This window comes from Zonotrichia leucophrys, chromosome 18 (genome assembly GCF_028769735.1).
Source record: "Zonotrichia leucophrys gambelii isolate GWCS_2022_RI chromosome 18, RI_Zleu_2.0, whole genome shotgun sequence".
NCBI classification, from domain to species: Eukaryota; Metazoa; Chordata; class Aves; order Passeriformes; family Passerellidae; genus Zonotrichia; species Zonotrichia leucophrys.
In genome coordinates this window covers 8,783,394-8,802,662 of record NC_088187.1, presented here as the reverse complement: position 1 = coordinate 8,802,662, position 19,269 = coordinate 8,783,394, and the positions used below count along the sequence as shown (strand labels likewise).

The 19,269-nt window shown below is 40.2% G+C and overlaps 1 protein-coding gene across 1 annotated transcript in view; it reads left to right on the top strand.

The window, feature by feature from the left end:
- PITPNC1 (phosphatidylinositol transfer protein cytoplasmic 1) overlaps nt 1-19,269 on the top strand; it is a 74,816-nt gene that overhangs the window by 33,962 nt on the left and 21,585 nt on the right. Inside the window, exons 2-5 of the mRNA XM_064728242.1 lie at nt 2,631-2,779; nt 6,432-6,520; nt 6,963-6,970; nt 15,941-16,012. Of these exons, the coding sequence (XP_064584312.1) occupies nt 2,631-2,779; nt 6,432-6,520; nt 6,963-6,970; nt 15,941-16,012 (318 nt within the window). The remainder of the gene's footprint in view (nt 1-2,630; nt 2,780-6,431; nt 6,521-6,962; nt 6,971-15,940; nt 16,013-19,269) is intronic.

Sequence of the window (19,269 nt, the reverse complement as noted above, 5' to 3'; positions counted from 1 at the left end):
TCCACAGCTCTGGAAAGTCACCGTGCAGAAGGCGAGGAGCAGCGGGGTTCCTGCAGCAGAGCTGTCCAGCAGTGGTGCCTTCTGTTCCCTTCAGCATCTTCCAAATGGGAGGCACCATGCTGGGCTGCCTGGATACCTTCTGTGAGATCGTGGGCATGATTGGAGCGTGTGGGATTTTGAGCTTCAGCAGAGGAAAACCTTGTGTAAAACCTTCCTTTAGGCACTGAGTGTGCAGCATCTGGAAAGCAGTTGCTGTGACAGCAGTGACCCTCATCTGCAGAGCGGGCACAAGGCTTAGCCCCTTCAACTTCTGCTCTGATTCATTTGCAGTCTTTGGGATTTGGTATCTTGCAAGCATTTTATGGTGGGGTGGGTCCCTGAAGGAATAACAACCACTGTTAACAGAATGTGGTGTTGTAGGGGTTTCTCTGGTCCATGCTGCTGGAGCAAATGAAGGCATCAGTACCACCCCACAGTTGGTTGTCAGTGGGAAAGTACATTCATCTTGATATTTCTGAGGCAACATTTCTAACAGAAACTGAGGTGTTTGTATTTGACCATTAAAAGTGAGAGCAAAATGGCAAAGGACTACATGGACATAGGAAATTGATAGGTGCAATTATGAAACACTTTCCAGAGGTGTCCATGGCAACTAAAATTCATAACTTTATGGGATAACACAAATCCCAATAGAGATCACGATCGAAATATTGACTTTATGTCAAACTGTAATTCCTCTCTCTACTCCTCATCTAACCTTTTCATATTCCACAGGATACAAATTACTGACCTCTTCCTTTCCATTAGAAGATAAGGACCTTATCACCTTCCCTCTTTTCTGCCATCCTTATCACTCTACAGGCAGGAAGTCTGTGCTCCCAGGTGGTCTAATTGATACATATCTAATTAAAGGCAAAGCATTTTTTCTCAGCTTGTATTCAGCTTTTAAGTGTGTTGCTTTGATTTCAGACCTGAAGAACAGCTTTGTGTGCCTGAAATGTACACTTTTTCAAACTGTACTAATTGGCCAAATCAAATGTACTACAAACTTTGCCTTCACTGTGCACCAATACATTCATTTTTGTTAGGGAAAAAGAGAAATTAGACAAATTGTCATGGATCTAGTTGAAAGCTATGTGTGAGGTCTGCAGATCTTCAGAGCCTTTGAGATTAGGACAAAATGTTCAAATATGATGAGATAAAGGATTCAGTAGAGACAAAGGTAGAGAAGTGGATTAGCAAGTAAAACAATGTTAGGATTTAGTCTCTTAAATCAAGATGGAAGTTCCAAATTTCTTAACTTCTTGTGGCCTGTTCCTGTAGGGGAAAATATTGGGATTATGTAAAATGGAGGAACTAATACAGGAATTGGGGGAAAATTTGGATTATGCAAAATTGAGGAACTAATAATCATCCTCCTATTCCTTATCATTTTGTTTAGTAAAACTGTCTTGTTGCCACTTGCTAATAAGGTTTGTTTTGGCTTGGGGTTTTTCTGAGCTAATTGCTCTTTTGATTTGGGCTCTTTAAAGTATGTGATAGGGTTGCTGTTATAATATGCAATAACCACAAGAATCTCATCGAGTTTTCTGAGGACAGACTGTCACAAGCCCTTTGTTTGCTTGTGCTGAGCTGGTACTTGGCAGCCTGTGTGGTAGCTCAGCCATTCTCTAAATTAACAGGTTGTTCTTTGTATTTGAGGGGGGATTGATGTGATTGAAGTGATTACCATGTCTATGCCTAAACAAATTGCTCTGGGGGAGAGAGAGGTCCAGTCAAGAAAACTGGATAGGCCCAAACACCTATCAGGGTTGGAAGAACCCTGGTATGTTCCAGAGTGTAAAAAGGACTTGAGAATAAAATTTCAGACTAGTATATGATTGGGAAAGTAGAATTTTACTGTAAAACCTTGGTTAATGAAAGTTCAACAATGTATTTTTGTTAGATTTCTTTGGAGGCAAAAGCCTTGATGCAGATACAAGACATAGTGAGAAAAACTCAAGTGCAACAATTTATTTTTCTATGATGGCAAAGTTGGGCCAATCCTCACAGTGTTTGGCTTCCTAAGTTACTTGAGAGTCTATAGAAAAATGACCATTAAAGTGCTTAAATGCATTTTAATAGTAATGCCAAGTGAGTCAAACTTCTTTTCTCAACAGACTTGGAGTCTACATGTTTTTTATTTTTCTTAAGAGCTGGTGCTCCTGTCTCTGTGAACCAGCCACAGTTACCCCAAATCTTATGGCAGGGCTCCATTGTGTTGGCAGGGCAGCAGAATCCTGTGTCCCACAGCATTTTAGAGTTCACCTGCTGGTTAAAGTCCCTTTACATTTCAGCATGTGGAAGCATTAGATTCACTGTTTACTTAGTCTTAACTAATATCTTGCAATTACAAGTCTAATAATAGAGGACTGGCCTAATTCTTTACATTTGTATGCAGACAGGTTTTGTTATTTTTTCCACAAGTGACACCATGGACTTCATAAGCTAATGGGAAGACCCCAAAAATACTGGTATTCACCTTCAAACTACCTTTTATTTACATATAGTAGTATATCATTGACTAAGATTGGCTTTTGAATACATGTGCAACATAAAACTAATCTATTTTTTCTTTTTTTGCCTTGCAGTACAGAATTGGACAGCTGTACATGATCAGCAAGCACAGCCATGAGCAGAGTGACCGAGGGGAGGGTGTGGAAGTGGTGCAGAATGAGCCCTATGAGGATCCCAACCATGGCAATGGGCAGCTGACAGAAAAACGAGTCTATCTCAACAGGCAAGTGCAGTAAAACTCCTTCTCCCAGCATGGACTGTAAGGAAAATCTGCAAGGAATGCAGGCAACAGATTTTCTGTTTCAATAGAAGATGTTCCCATGAATACCTGCTGCTTCCTGGTAGCCATGGGGAGCTGGGACAGATCAGTGGTTTGAAATAGAGGAATTGGCTGTTATCTCTTTTAGAGCATCTTCTCCATGAGAAGGAATTATAACTTGGAGTTCAGGATATACTGAAAGTCAGAACTTTTGGTTTCTTTTACACTTAATTGTTTGTCATTCTGTTTTCTTATATCATTGGGGAGGGGGAGCCAAAAAACTAAACAACAAAACCAGCAAAGACCCGCCCTCCAAGAAAAACAAAACTGAACCTTTAAAAAGCTTTAAGTTTCTCTCACTCATAATCATGTCACAAAGTCATTTTTGCTGACTGTATTCTGCCTCAGCAAAGTTAATTGACATTATGAACGACCATTGTACAATGCCAGCTTTCTGGATCATTAGGCTTAAAGACATGGTGGGAAATTTGGGGGTTTTCTCCCTGAAGTTCCATCATTTCTCAGAGTGAAGTGTTTGTCTTCCTGAAAAAAATGTCTTCCTGTGCTGAAATGATGCTGCTGAGGATCAATGTCTCCACACTCACAGGCTGGAGATGTTCAGATATATATATTTGTGCAATATGAGATATATTGCACAATCAGTTCCCATTTTTACTACTGCTGATTTAATTGAATACCACTGCTTTTCCTGAAGTTCTTCTTTTCCCCTGGGCCTGTTTCATTGTATTAAACTGATGCTCTGCAGCATTTTTGAAGTGGGCATACAAACACTGAGGCTATTGCTTCTACATTACAAGTTCCTCCTGCACTGCAAACCTGACATATTTAACCTTAATTCAGGCCAAATTGAATCACCAGTGATGCTGCACACACACACAAGAGTTCAATAATATATAACTTGCCAACATTTAATATTATTGTGATTGTAAGTGCTCTCTCACAGACTAGATACAGGACTTGGGAAAAATCAATATATATGTTCCCATAGTAGAGCTCCCACAAGTTGTGGGGTTTTTTTAAGTGTTTGTGGGTATTTCTTTCCTGCATGTTAAAAATAAGGCTTTAAGCATGGAAGAGCATATTCAGAATTGGCACTTCAGGGCAATTCAGAATGATCATAAGAACCTAGAAGCCATGTACAAAGCATACTTGGGAAGCACTGGATTTCTGGTAGTGCAGGCAATGGAACTCAGGATTTCTTAGCCAAAGATGGGTACAAACATTGACAAAGCAGATCTTTGTGCCTGCAAGAACTCAAGACAGTTACCTAAAGTTGTGGTGGATGTTTAAAGTCAGGTTCACTGAGTTTAATGATAATTCTGAATCCTCCATCACCAGATTTTTTATTTGAATCTGGCAGTGGTGTCACAATGCCACCAGATATTGCAGTACTGTTGTAGCTTTGTGGAAAGGATCAGGAAAAATTCAGGCTGCTGTGGATTTTGCTGGGAGGCCAGGATGTCCCTGGAGGATTTCACTCAAGGAGATGTGCTGGAAACTTCTCCTCTGCCTGAGGAACACAACTTCCACCAGCACAGTTCTGTCCCTCAGCTTTTCTTCTTCTGGCTCCACTGCCCTAACAAACTTTGCTTTGCTCTATTTTGATCTGAACTGATATCTCTCAAAGAAATTTGTGGCTGAACTTCATCTGGATGGAGGAGAAATAAGGAAAACAAAAAAAAAAAAGCTAATGTGATTCTCATACCTGTGCTGCTGAAATAGAGAAATTATCTTTTCTTGGAGTGGACCTTGGAAGAATTTATGTGTGTCTGTGACTGGGACTTGCTACCAATTCTGAGTATAATCTGTGTTTTGCTCATAAAGTTATTTTTTTCAGAATGTTCTGTACTGGTGAAGATAGGTAGACAGGCAAATATGCTAAAAACAACAATAACCAAAAAAAGTGCAAAATGAGCAGATGTATATTTTCAAGTGTCAGTATAACCTTAGTTATATTTAGAATTGTTTATTGCCTCTTCTCTCCTGCTGGAGCAATGTTTTCAGAAGCTGAAAGTCTGCATCCTCTGGTATTTATAATTTAGGCATCAGAGCAAAGTTTAGCAGGGGTAAGGGAAACATTCATGGAAACACTGACAGAGGCTGACAAAATAAACAGAAGATCTGATACAGGGAGGTCTATTATGCAGGATGTAAAATACTGCTTAAAAGCCTGTACACAAGAAAGGTTTATGTAAAGAAAATAATCCAGTTTTGAGCAATGTCATCAAAGAGCAAAAGTCAACGCACTTGGCTTTGAATCTGCAGATAATGTACTTAACATCTGCATTTTGCCTCTGGACAAATAAAATATTTATATGTAGCCAGATCATGGTTAAATAAGCCTTAATGATCCCAACTGTATTTTCTTCAGAATTTTGCTAATATGGAAAGTTAATTTACTTCCTGCACACAGTTATCTAAACAGAACTATTTCAAACATTTACACTTGGGAAACTGAGGTTTGGAAGCATCTCGTGCAGTTCGGCGCAGATTCAGTCTTGGCCTGGCTGCTCTGCTCAGTGTTTTGCCAGACCAGCACACTTGAAGTGAGTTCCCCAAGCACAGGGATGTTTGTGGTGTCCAGGGGCTGCTCTCCTTGGAATAACTCGTTCTGCATCTTCTGTTCCTGGCAGCCTCAGTGCTTATAACTGAAGTCATTAAGAGAGGGTTGAAAGATGAATTCGAGTGAACTTGCTTTCTTGAATATTTCTTTTTTCATCAGTTTTTGTTACTCTCTGTGACCAGAGTGCTGGAAATGAGAGATCCAAGAGCTGGGGTAAAAAAATGCTGCTCCCCTTCCATAGTAGTATTCAATTCCTCTTTAATGATCCCTTCCAGTGGTGTATCTGTGTCTTTGATTTCTGGTTCTGCTGCCTTTGCACCACTGCACCGGTGAGTTTTCTTGACAGAATGAGCTCTGAGCTCTAATGTCAGTTCCATTAATTCCCTTCACTTTTGTTATTTACTCTTCCCATCAGCAAAAGGGGACTAATGCTGCCTACCAGCCTCACGAGGTGTTTTGAGTGATCTGTTAATTTTAATATAAAAGCTTCCTACTCAGGAATTGCTGTTGGTGGTGTGGGAACAGCTGCGTGCCAGGTGAGCTGAGCACGAGGGTTTCGGTGCTGGCAGAGAACATAAAGGAAGAAAAAAGAATCTGTAAGAGGAAATAATGGATTCAGGATCGAAGTGGACTGAAATCCCACATTTCCCCCTGACCTCTTGTTGGAGAGTGCCTCCCTGTGGCTGAGCACACGGTGCCACCAGCACACCTTGCTTGGCCTCACCTGTTGAGGTGGCCAAAGGTGCCAGGCCGTGAATTCCCAAAATGAGCAGCCTGGTTCAGCCCACTCCAGGGTTGCTGTTCCTTCCCTGATCTGCTCCCTCTGAGAGGGGAGCACAGCTGAGGCAGAAAATGAAAATGCTCCTGAGAAGTCTGGGTGTTGCTGCTTCCCTCGAACACCTCACAAATGATGGGCATGTTTGGAAGGATCTTTATTTCTACAACACACATAGAAATAGTCATAGTATATTCTAATAACATAAGTCACAAGTCATAAGATATTCTAATTTTATGTTTTCTTTTTACTTTCAGCAAGCTGCCTAGCTGGGCTAGAGCAGTTGTTCCCAAAATATTTTACGTTACAGAGAAGGCCTGGAATTATTATCCTTACACAATCACAGGTAAGGAATGTGGCAGAATTGATTGCTGCTTTGTGGTTTGGGGATAGTTTAGTTTATCTTCAGAAGCTCCAAGTTATATATTGAGCAAGCACCAAGTCTCTTTAACATCTCCCCTTGAACTGGATATATTTTTCACCGTATATTTACTGGTATCAAGAAATGAATATTATAAATTAAGGATAGGTAAAAACTGGAGTGTTGTGTCTATGCAATTTCTTACTTGCAAAGAAAACATCAGGTGCTTGGATTCTGTCTGACTTGAGTCCTTTATTGTCCCTTAGACTTAAGTCAAATATAAATTTGCAGACTATCTGACACAATCATTTTTATTATTAATGTGTGTTTACTGTAAGGATCTTGCATCATTGTTTAATTTCATGTTTCTCTTTTTTTTCTTTTCCCTCTTCTTTCTTTTTTTTACAAACGGACAATTGGAAATCAGAATACACAGTAAGTTTTTCTTCCTCTTTTTATTCCAAAAATAGAAAATTGATGTAAAATATAATAGTAAAATCCAATCAGATCCCTTCTTAATATAACTTATTTATTATGCATTCAATAGTGAAACCTTATTTTAGTTATTTATAGCTTATAGTTTCTATTTATTACTTATAGTTTAAGCAATTTAAAGGGAAATTTGAAGTTATTCTAAGGGGATCCTATAAATTATTTTTCTTTATCACTTCAAAATAATTTGATATGTTTTTACTTACTGACTCTAAGAAAGAACCTTCTGTTAAAAAGGGTGAGGCTTTTAAGGTTCCAGTTGTTACATGGAGACATGAGAACAGATTTTATTTATTGGTTTATTAACTTATAAAATGCTCATCTCTGGTATAGTATCTGGGAAACTGTACAATCTGTAGACAAAATTAAAGATAATCTGGGCACAGTGCCCAGAAAAATCATCTATTCCCTCTCGCCCAGCTAAGTCAAAATATAGCACATAAATCATGAGAAAAATTGTTTAAATATGCTGGCCTGAATAATAGCAATAAGTTTCCAGCAGCCTTTGGAAGGTGAGGAGGTTCCAGGTGAAGGAACCTTTCAAAAACTCCTCCTTTGATTTAGCTTGCACTTCTGACTGCAGGTAAAACATAATGCAGATGTTTCTCTTAATTCTGCAGTGCTCAAAATGTTTGTGCAGATTTTTTAAAAGCCCATAAAGCACAAAGAGGAACAAAAAAAATTAGTGTGATAAAAAGAAAAAAAAAGAGAGGGATTTAAAGGCTCAGATCTGAAAAGTAGAGACCAAGAGTTGCAACTGTGATAGCCAGGTTTGAAAACCCAAAGCAACAAACTGTGCTTTCCAATATGTGCTACAGGTACTTAGAATTTTCATTTGATTTTAAATGTCCCAGAATGGACAGCAGTGATCAGGGACAGATCCTCAGCTGGTTTTGCCAGAAGAGACTTTTGGTAGGGTCTGTCAGAGTTCACATTAATTAAGGCTTACCTTTGATAGCACATTTAGTTTTAGACTGGGAAGTTGACATTTGCTGTGTTGAACTGATATCTCTCCATGGTAAATTTTTTCTTTAACTGAAAGTAAATTTGAATCTTTTAATGTGATTTTTTTTTTCTTTAACTGAGAGAGACAAGTGGGGATGATGCAAAGGGTGGTGGCAGACAGAAATATGTGTCTAAATTTGAAATGCAATACATTATTAAAGCCAAACAGCAGTGCTGTACTCAGAGAATCTGAATCAGGAGGTGATCTCTGTCTGAGCTGGTGAAACAACACCTGGTGCAGGCTGGAGGAAGGTACAGCTACAGAAATGTTCCAGAGCATCAGCACAAGTGTTGAAGAGACAAGTAAAGAAAAATTAAATCAGTCCAGAAATTTAGAAGGTAGGCAAAACAATCACTAAGTGACACTGTAACTGCCTAGGGGAGCTGGGGACTGATTGCCATGGGGCAAGGAAACAGAACTAGAAGTACTGGGAGGAGATAAGGGAAACTGTACTTCAGACAAAAATCAAAAATTTGTATTAATGGAGCTGATAGGGTATGAATTTATCTTCATGGAAAACAGACAGTGCCTTTGCCTCCAACTGTTGAATCTAGAACAAAAATGTTAAACATACCACTGGGAATAATTGCTATCCTTGTCTGGAATATTTCTCTAAATTTGATCTTCTGTATTCATTAGAGAATTCTGAAAGAAAGAATAAGCCCACAGACATTGCTCAAAATATGTAAGATAGCTTGGAAACTCTTTTCTTAAAGATCATAAATTATTTCTGAAGGGTCTGTGGGAAATGGTGAGAGTCAAATTGAGCCTCATTTCAAGGAAAACTCATTCTAAAGGCAGGCCAATAATTGGATAAATAAAGCATAATCTTATCGAGTCGAGTACGTACTGCTCTGTGGTATGTTCACACCTTATTAACCTTGTAAATTCCACTCTAAATAAAGAGAAGGACCTTAAAGGCTCAGCATGTTATTTCAGTGTGTGGTGGTGCTTTGGAAGAGGATGTGAACAGCAGACTGAACCTTACTGACAGTCTTAAGGTTTTTCAGTTGCAAAATATGTAAGCTGTTGAGAAATAGCATTCAAATCCATACTCTGGCATTTAGAAATGCAGTATGGAATAATTTCATCAATCTGATTCTCCTGTGAATATTATGGAATTCATAAATACAACTTTCTTAAAGACCTGAAATTAGGACACCTAAGAAAAAATGCCCATCAGGCATTGAAAAATAATTTTCAGAATATTGTTCTGTGCCGTGGTTGTATAAAAAGCCAAGAGCAATTGGATGCATGAAAACAGGAATGGAAATGACACTGTCATGATGTTGGTCCTCTGTAATCTGGATCCAGTTATGGTGGCATCTGCTTGGAGCAATGGTATTTGTTACACAGCAACCCCCTAAATCTGGCAGCAAACTCCGCATCTGCTCCTGGGTACTGACAACCACGTTAACAACATGTAAAACAAAAGCCACGCTTGAGATAATGAGTTTAACAGAACTATTGCACAAGCGATGCTTTTGTGAGGTGCAATTTGTGCTGTAGGGTCACATCAGGAGAGCATTTGCAAAAGCACCTGGCTCAAGCTGCCATACAAAAGATTTCCTCTCAGGAAGGTGACACAATGGGGACTGTCCCAGGAAATGCTGCATCAGAGCTGGAGCTAATCCTTGAAAGCTTCCTGCTGTCATGGAGAGGGAGGAGGAAGTCAAAAAATACTGTCAAAGCTGGAGCCAAAGGAAATCATCCAGATTTGGGGGTACTATTTAGGGAATGAGATATTCCTGTAAAGTTCAAAGTTTTAGTGGTTGGGGTGTTACTTCAGACCTGTATGTGAGAAAGTGTCTTCAGGATAGGCACTGCAGCTGCTTTGGTTTTGATCTTGTCATTAGAAACCTGATAAGATATCTTGCTAAAATACATGTTGCAGTTTTATCTACAAATCCATTTATTTTGTGATTGGGTTGATGTTAAGACAATAAACCTGTGGAATGCAGCCCTGTAGGGTAACTCCACTGGATTCCACTGCATAGACAATCCCAGGAGCTGGATGTGGTCGGGTTCCTCCTGCCCAGCTGCTCCAGCTCCTGGGCAATGGGTGCTGTTGGCTGCTGCCTTTGGAAGAATTCCTTTGCTACTCAGGGCCTGGGGCCTTTGGAGGATGGACACAAGATGCCTTGTAGCTCTCAACAACCCCTTGTGTGCCAGCTTATCACAGCCTTTGCAAATATGTATCTTTAGTGGAAAATATTTATGCTGTTCACAGCGGCAAGAACAACTGAACTTTCGGGAGGCTTTGTTATTTTTATTTCTGAGGTTGCCCAGCAAGATTAGAAATAATTAACTAGAAAGCAAACTTGTGTCTACTGCAAACCAAACGAAGAAGAATTGCATAGAACTGAGTTTCTTTACCTGCATTGGGATATTGTTAAAAAATAAACAGCCCAGAGCAAATATCCATTTGACCTGTCCAAATGACAGTGGAGATTCTGGACAAAAAAAGAGAGGAGCCTCAAGCAAACAAACAATCAGATCATGTTTGGTGACTAAACCATGGTACAAAATCTTCATGTGATCGAAGAGCACTGAAAATGAGCCAAAGTTTAGCTCTCAAGCTGGAGTAGAAAGTGGTTAGGAAAAATACAAAGAGAATTTAAGCAAACTCTTCTGGGTTTGAAGGTGCAGTTCAAGTGTTTACCAGGGATCAGTTCAAACAGATTTGCCTGCCCTGAGTGGCTTTGGGGTGTTAGCAATATTTCAGTTCTGGGGCTGAAATTTAAAAACAGCTGGATAATTTTTTATGCATAATTTATGGACAATTGTTAGTTTCACAATTATATAGACAAAACAAACATTAAAATGGCATTGTTTGCTTTGTACAAGGAGGAGGAGCATTCCTTCAACTTGCCAACGTCCCAAACATCCTGATGAATAGAATATAAACCCAGAATATTTATGAAAATCAGTTATGGAACAGAAAGCAGGAGACAACAATTCCTTTGATGATTTATCACAATGACATTTATTCTTCTACAGCAAATGACTGAGGAAAATAAAATTATGTCATCTGGTATGTGTCAAGGCCCCAGAGTGAGAGTTGCTAAATGGTCCATTACTGACCTGCTGGTTTCTGATTACTTTTGAGAACAGGCATGTTTTGTGCTTCACTTAGCTGCTGGTTTATCCATGAAGTAAATTATCTGGAAGGAATGTTTTTGTATTGTTATTTTTATAATGAGATGACTTGAGAAGGAAAGCAGTTGTTTCAGATAAAACATTGCTGTAGAGTTTTTTCCTGTGTTCTCCTTATCTGTTTACCAGCCCTTGAAATTTGGATCTAACCCCTCACTCTTCAGGGCTGAAACTTTGCTGCAGCCTGAGGATTTGAAGAGTCTGCATCAAAAATGCAGTACAAAGAATCCATACTGCAGGATTAGAGCTAATGCAAAGTTACTACCAGCATCCCCCAGCTCAGAAAACAGGCTCACTGCTGCCATTGTCCTGGGAAAACACAGATTTATTTCCCTTAGTAGAGGTTCCAGCAAAAGGAAGGACCTCTGTAGTATTTATAAGAAAAAAATAATACATTTTTTAGAGAGCTGCAAATCTGTATTCTCATTTAATAGCTTAGTCCCACTGAAACGAGTAACTCACAGTGCTTGGGAGAATTCCCCTTTTTCCAGCACTGCCTTATTCCAAAGCAATCCAGCCCCCTCTCTGATAGATGGGACTGTCATTTCCACTTGTGCACGCTGCTTTTCACTTCATTTCTTCTTCAATAAGCAGGTTACTGTTCCCATGTATCAAAGAAAAAGATCCTGAGGGAAGGCAAAGGCAGAGATAAGAATTTTATAGCAGTTGGAGGCAACTTGTTACTCATCGTTCCATCTCCAGGTTATTGTATACAATACAAACAGTGGTTTTCTTCCTTGCCTTGTTTATGAGAGTTTTGCTCCCTTGTTTATTTTTAAGCCCTGTTTTTGCATTGTTCTTTTCCTTTCCACTCAACAGCACTTCTGTTTGCTGTTTGCCACCTTCCTGTGCTTATCTTGCTTTCCAAATTCTCCTCCCTCTCACTGAGTCACATCTTCCAAATGCCATCACCCTGCCCAGCCCTTTCCGCCTGTTCTCTTCCAGCCTTGTCACCCTGATTGATGCTGGTGTGTGCCTGGGTGACCTGATCACACAGCAGCTCTGTCTGCAGCAATCTGAGGGGAGTCAATAACTCCCCATGGTCCATTTTCCAAAAAACATTGAATATTCCACCTTCCATCACCCCACAATTCCACATCCCCTTTGTCACTTGCAACAAAGTTGGGACTCCACTTCTCTTTCCCAGGTTCTTGATCTTCAATAAAGAAATGCTGTTGTTACCTCTCGAGAAGCAAAACAGTGCCCAAAACTTTGAATTTAAAGGATGTGGTATATTGGAGCTACCCTATGGAAAAGATTTCATTTGCTTAACACTCTCACCTCATTGTAGCAGCCACTTTGTTCTTTGTCTTTAGGCTCTGTGGAGATCACTCTCTAAAAATCCAGTTCCACTTGTGTTGTCAAAATAATGCATATGTGACCATATAAAAAAATCATCAGTCTGAGAAGTGGTGGAAGATGAGAGAGAACATTTGCATGAAATGTCTGCCTTGCTGGGCTTTTATGTTAAGATTTAGGGAAATATGCTTCTGCTGCTTAAAAAAAAAAAAAAAGTGGGATTAATTTTTACTGTGCAGAAATGACTGCCAAGGATTGTGGATTAATATTCACAAGGAACAGGAGAGGTGAAGAGCAAGGATGAGGTCTCCAGCAAGTCTTTGAACATTCTGCAGGCAGAATCCACATGGAAAATGAAACCAGCTGCAAGAGCAGTGACGAACTGGCATTGCTCACACAAAGCAGGTTCCAGAGGGTGAGGAAGCCTCTCCCAGACCAACATCTCTGCTGCCAACTGCAGTAATTCCCACAGCCACCTCAGGTGCAATTACTGCACCAGGTGAATCTGACAGCCCTCTGCATTCAAGGATTCTCACACCCTGCATGTGTTTGACTGTCTCTTTAAGACTTTGCCAAGTGTTTTGGCACACTTCGGTTCTGCCCTGTTCTTGTAAGTGTTGCTTATTGCTATGGCAACGCTAATCAATCATGGTGCTAAAAATAGGCCCTGCGTTTTTCAAGAGGTTATATGTAGGGAATTGCAAACACAACTGGGGGCTGTGCTTTCCATATGCTGCTTTCATTGCCTTCATTCTAACGTGGAAATGCCCCTGCTCACGCTGGTAATTACTGGTTCACTCTCCTGTTATTGCACTGGTGCTCCCTTGAGCCTTAAATCTCTCCTGGTTCTTCCAAAATTGAGGTGCCAAATATAGAAAGTTTAGGAGAACAAAAAAAAACCCTGAATATTCCCCTTATTTGTCTTTTGAGTGTCACAGCTGTGCTGGGGTATAAAAAATTTTAAAGGAGTTTATAAGACATCTAAAAAATCTGGAGGTGACAATACCTGGAGATGCCTCCTTTGAGAGCTTTTCACAAAGACACCTTATCATTGAAGCCACTGTGACTGAAGATTTTGAATTATTCTGCAGAACTTAGGTTTAATTTCAAGTTAAAGATTGAATTTGCCACTATTTCATTCCCAAGAGGACCCTTGCAGGCTGTAGAGGCAGTGAAATGGAGAGCTGGAAACCGTGCCCTGTGCCCTCCTGTGTGTGCTCACATCGATCGCCTCAGGTCAGGGCTGGAAGAACACGGGCCCCAGAGGAGGCAGAGCACAAAGGGAGTGGTGCTCAGAAGAAAATAAGAATCTCCTAAAAGGTTTATTACCTACTATTCACTCCCCAGTTTGTTTCTGACTGTTGCACAACAATTTTAATCCCCAGTTAAGTAAATACGCCGCCACTTGAGGGGAAAAACCCAACTTTTTGCACGATGAATAATAGTCTTTTGAATGATGCATAAACAGTTTTCTGGTTCTGCCAGAGCCCTCTGCCAATTAGTCAGAGTGCAGCTGATGAATCATGAGACACATTCTGTGAAATGTTCAAAAATTTGGACCCTGCTAAGTGTTCCTGTAAGGCAGCGAGACCCCCCACAGCTGCTGGAGCAGTGGTTGCCAGCCAGTGGAGTTCTCAGAGGGATTTTTGCGGTGGAGGACTTCTGGTGGATTTGAATTTTCATTTGGGGTAAACCCATGTTGCCATTTATAATCTCAAATGAGGTTGTTACAGTTCTCTCCTTCATGCTAAACACACAGGGAGGCTGCCTGTGGGTGGCTTTACAGAAAGTGGCTCTCTAATGAGGTGGCTTGAGGTAAATGGCACCATTCTCTGCTAGTCTAAGGAACCTTGGTCTTTTCTTAATGCTTCTTTTTGAAATACAAGGTTGGAGGATCTCTTGTTTTAATTAGAGTTTAGATTCTGGGTCAGAGGAATCAATCACCAGCCAGACCCAAGCAGGGCCTTGTTGAGCTCCTCCAGGGCAGCCTCACGTCCAGGACATGGAACGGTGACATTTCAGTGTCATGACCTGGCTCATCGCTGGCAACCTCCTGACAGTGATTGAAAACAGCAGGCATTTCTTTAATACCAAGGTCAGAGGGAAATCTGACATTTGGTTTTATTCATAATTCCCTCTGAAACTGCAGCTGTGCTTCAGATCAACAACGTGAAGGGGGTTTTGCCTTCCATGGCACCAGAGCCTTATTTTGAGGAATCTGCTCCCTTGTTTTTTCAGCAAGGATTGATTCTAGATGTGCTTATTGATAATGGATATCCTGTGATCAGAGGAAGAGTGAACAATGGCTTGTTGGGTGATACCCAGTGAAGGAGGGGTGAATTTGCTGCAGTGTCCAAGGAGCTGCCTCAGATTTCAGCTGTTGCCCTACACCTGGCTCCCAAACCCCCTCTCCCTTCCTCACCAGCCCCTCCCTGCAGGAACTGGGAATGTTTTCAAGCCTGGACTTGGACCAGCAGCCGTGTGAGCACTGAGGTGTCCAAACCCTCATTGTATAACCTGGATGCACAGCCCGTGGAGGAGCCGTTTGCCACAGGGGATTAGTGATGCATCACACAAGGAAATGGCAGGAAATGCAGGGAAAGCCTTGGTGACTAACAGGGAAGATGCTGAACTGGTGTCATTCAGAGCTGGTTACACAGCTGTTCTATCTGCCTGTCTGAAAACTTGCTTTGAAAGAACTGTGAAATGATAAATAAAATATATTTGAAATATTTATTATGATAGGATTATGTTGCCTAGTATTACAAATTCTAGTCTTCATAAGCCAGCTAAGCTAAGCAATCCTCAGAAAAATAAATTTATTCCCATGTAAATACAGAATATTAATCTTTAACAGGAAAACATTGGTGTGTTCTTCTTTTTTTTTAAAATAAATATTTATTTGGATTTAGGAAAAAGAAATTTTCACAGGAGTTCATAATCCATGAATTCCATATTAATTTCATTAATAGGAAATTATGCTAAAATTCATTTCTCACCAAAATTAAGAAAAAGCCCTCATATGAAAGCATTGCTGTCTGTTTGGTCAGGACCTGCATCTGGTGAAGTGTCCTTGGGTTTTTCTATATGGGGATGGACTGGTCTATAATGAGGGATATCCAGTTGCTCTCAAGATCTCAGTGAATTGAATTTCTAACAAGACATTCAGGACACTCATACTCTTGGGCATAGTGAGCATGAAAACCATTGCATCTAATTATTCCAGACTGCTTATACTGATTTATTTATATCTTCATTATAATTTTCAACTTTTAGAATCTCTGGATCCCTCCAGAATCATCAAACCTTTCTGGTTTACATTCTGGCAACATTTTTTCTTGAAGTAATCTGTAAAAAATAAGAAAGGTGATACCAAAAGAGATGTACTGAATGTGTCAGCTGATGAAGCAAGGCACATTTCTTGTGTTAAACATATTTTTCTTTTGTTGCAGTGTTCGTTTTTGCCTAAATTCTCCATTCATATAGAGACAAAATATGAGGACAACAAAGGAAGCAATGACAGTGTAAGTATGGCACCTTGTGCAAAAGTTGATTTAATCCTCTTGGTTAACCACAGTCTGTCGGGGCCTGGAGTCTCTCAGTTTGGGAAAAGGCCCCAAATTTGTGCCTTTGTCCCTGCCTGGGTGTCCTGCTGTGGAGCAGCTGCAGAGCAGTTACCTCTGAATACCAGGAGGTGAAAGATCTGTGTTCACACCTTCCTTTCTGCCTCTTCTATTCTATTTGTTCCTTCTCCAAACACAGCATCATTTCCATGTGTGAATTTAGTCCTGATGAGCATTTATGGAAAGTAAAGTTAAGATGACTAGGGGGTTTTGGTCTGCTTGTATTCCACTTTCTGTGTTTCACATTATTATCTCTGAATAAAGGGGGTTGAATTCCAAGGTGGTGTCAGGAAGAACAAACAGGAAACTCAACAATGGTCAGAGATGAGAGATCTCAGAAAGCAGCTTGGGGAACAATGGCTGTGCACTTAGGTGATGCTTTTGGCAGTCACTTACCCAAAGTTAAAAATTTTCAGAGTTAGAACTTAGAGAGATGAGAAGGACAATTAACTGTGTAAAATCCTCTGTAGAGGGAGGGTGGGAATGAGCAGCCAGCAGCTGCTGATCAGAGAGGCTCAGGAGCAGAAGGCAGGAGGTCAGTCAGACTTTGCTGTGCAGAGAGCAAAGCAGAGGCTGCTTTTTCCTTGCAAAAAAAAAAAAAAAAAAAGAATAACTTTCACTAAAGCCCAGCATGTGAAGATTGAACCCTTGTGTTCATACACAAATATGTTTCTTCCTGTTTCGTTTTGGCATACATTGGTTGCAGACTTATGAGAAGAAGTTTCTTGTAGGCATGAAAAGTTTAAATGTCTGGAAATTTGATCTGTAAAAGAGAGACCCAATGATGGGGTGTTTGAACTCATTCTGGAGAAGGAAAAAGGCAATCAAGCAGATTTTAAGAGGTCTGAGCAAAGCCTTGCAGTGTTTTGGGGTGTCCCTGCAGCAGCCCTGGGAAGAGGAAGGTGTTCTGTTCTCCAGGTGGGAGGAACATTTCCCTCAGCCCCCTGGGGCTGCCTGTTCATGAGGCTGACAGCTGTTGCACTGCTTATGGCAGAATAATTACATGTACAAGAACAAGGTGGGATTTGGAATAATGCTTTTGGCACGCAGACACTTTCCCACTGGGAGCATGACAGGGATCATCTATTAACCACCAGATACCAACCACTCACTGGGCTGCCTCTCTAAGCCAGATCAGTGTGGAGTTAAAACAAGTGTATTACATTACCAGCTAGATGAACATTGTGTAATTTATGCACTTTTTAATGTTCACTTCTGTTTTTTGGCAGCACTTTAATTCAGAGCAAGCCCACACCTATGGCTTTGGGAGGGTGCAGACTAATTTTCTGGTGCATTATAATGCCAGCAGTGAGCAGACATGATCTGGGCTGCTGTCTGACAGAGGAAGAACTGAAGCTATTTAAGCAGAGTGAATTCTTTCAGTGTGTCAGCTTGTGGCTAAAATACTGTGAATCAAGCCCTGAACAGTATCCAGCCAGGGAATTCAGATGAAAGTGGCACAGAGGTGGGATACTCCAGTGATGTAAATCAAAGAAACTCTATTCTGCTTGAATCCAGCTCTTCCAATGTCATTTTTACCAGACTGCCAGTGGGCTAATATCATATTACCTTTCTATTGCAGCACCTGAGTCACAGACTAAGGCAGTGTTTGCCTAGATTAAGAGATTTCACTGACCCCTGCTTGAACTGAGGAGGACAAAGAGCAGCTGAATTAGAGGGTTGCACTCCAGCCCTAATTTCCCTGATTTTGTAATTCTGAGAGCTGTGCTGTTCCCTGGTGGGAACACAGTAAACCAATGGAAGATTTACATTTTTGTGCTCCCATGACCTTTATCTGGGACCACAGACATGACTGGTACAGCCCTGAAATGCTGGAAGGTTCCTAAATATGGAGAGGCTTCTGTTAATCCAAACATCTTGGAGCCAGGAGCAGGAGTCAACCTCACTTCCATTGCTCAATGGGCAGGCTGAAACCTCCCTTAAGAACTTGCAAAGTGCATTTCTCCTTTGTGACAGACAAGTTTAGATTAAATGTCACTGTTTGTCTGGGTAGAAAACAACAGGAAGCATAGCAGCTATTCCTACAGATTTCCATAGATACCCTGTATTTTCCTTCATTGCAACTATCAGCCTTGTCTGATGAAGAAATAATGAATCCAAAAAAAACTTCTGTAAATTTTGCAGTTCTAATGCAAAATAGACTAAATGAATATTAATGTTACAGTAATGAGGGCAATAATACAAATCTGATTTTAACTCAGCTGTTTCTCACTGTATTTTTTTAGATCATGGAGATTTTTTTAAATCTTTGCACTCTGATCTATTCTTCATTTCCATACTGTCTGATAAAGTGGATATTGATTGTGAAAAGCAATACTTGGACATAAGGATACTAAAACTAATTCCACTGATCCATGGAAGAAAGCAATATAAATGGTCTTGGGTTCCTGTCATTTGGTAGGCTGGGATGTTATTAGAATTATTTCATTTAACATGTTGTGTTGTCTGGTATAATTCTACCTAATTATTGCAATATATCTTGATGCAAAGTTCCTACTGATTTTTCTTCCCATTTGGCATGACAGAAGATAGTAGCAATATTAGAGAAAGATGGTATCTGCTCTGGAATATGATTTTTCTATGTCTTAGAATTCATTTTAAGCTATTTTAAATGTGTTAAAGCATTCTTGTTCCAATCTGTTAAAGTTTGTGGTTGATTTGCACAAATATAAATACTGACAGAAGAACAATGGACAATAAATGTCTTTATTTAGGCAACCTTGTGTAGTAGTGCAGAACCATAAATCCACTGAGCTGTGATTTCAGTGCTCAGAGCAGCTGATTTTAATGTATCCCATGTAGTTGTTCCATGGCAACTCTATTCTTAGAAAAACAGAGCCAGTGTTGGATGAGCATGTGAGTACATCAAATATTGTCCCTGCTACCTTGTAGCTTTACAGCTTCATTAACACTGTCAGGAACTGGACCAGTGAGTCAGGCCAGTCACTATTTCCTCTTGCAGATCTTTTAAATTAAAAGTCAACTTCTTAAAGAGAAATTTTATTTTGATTTTACTTTTATTTTAAATTACAGAATGGAATTTTTTAAAAATTAGAATGGAGATGGAAATGGTATGGGAGGTGGAATCTGTATGAAAATATTGCTTCCCTTTGTACCCTGGGCAGGGGAAGTGCAGG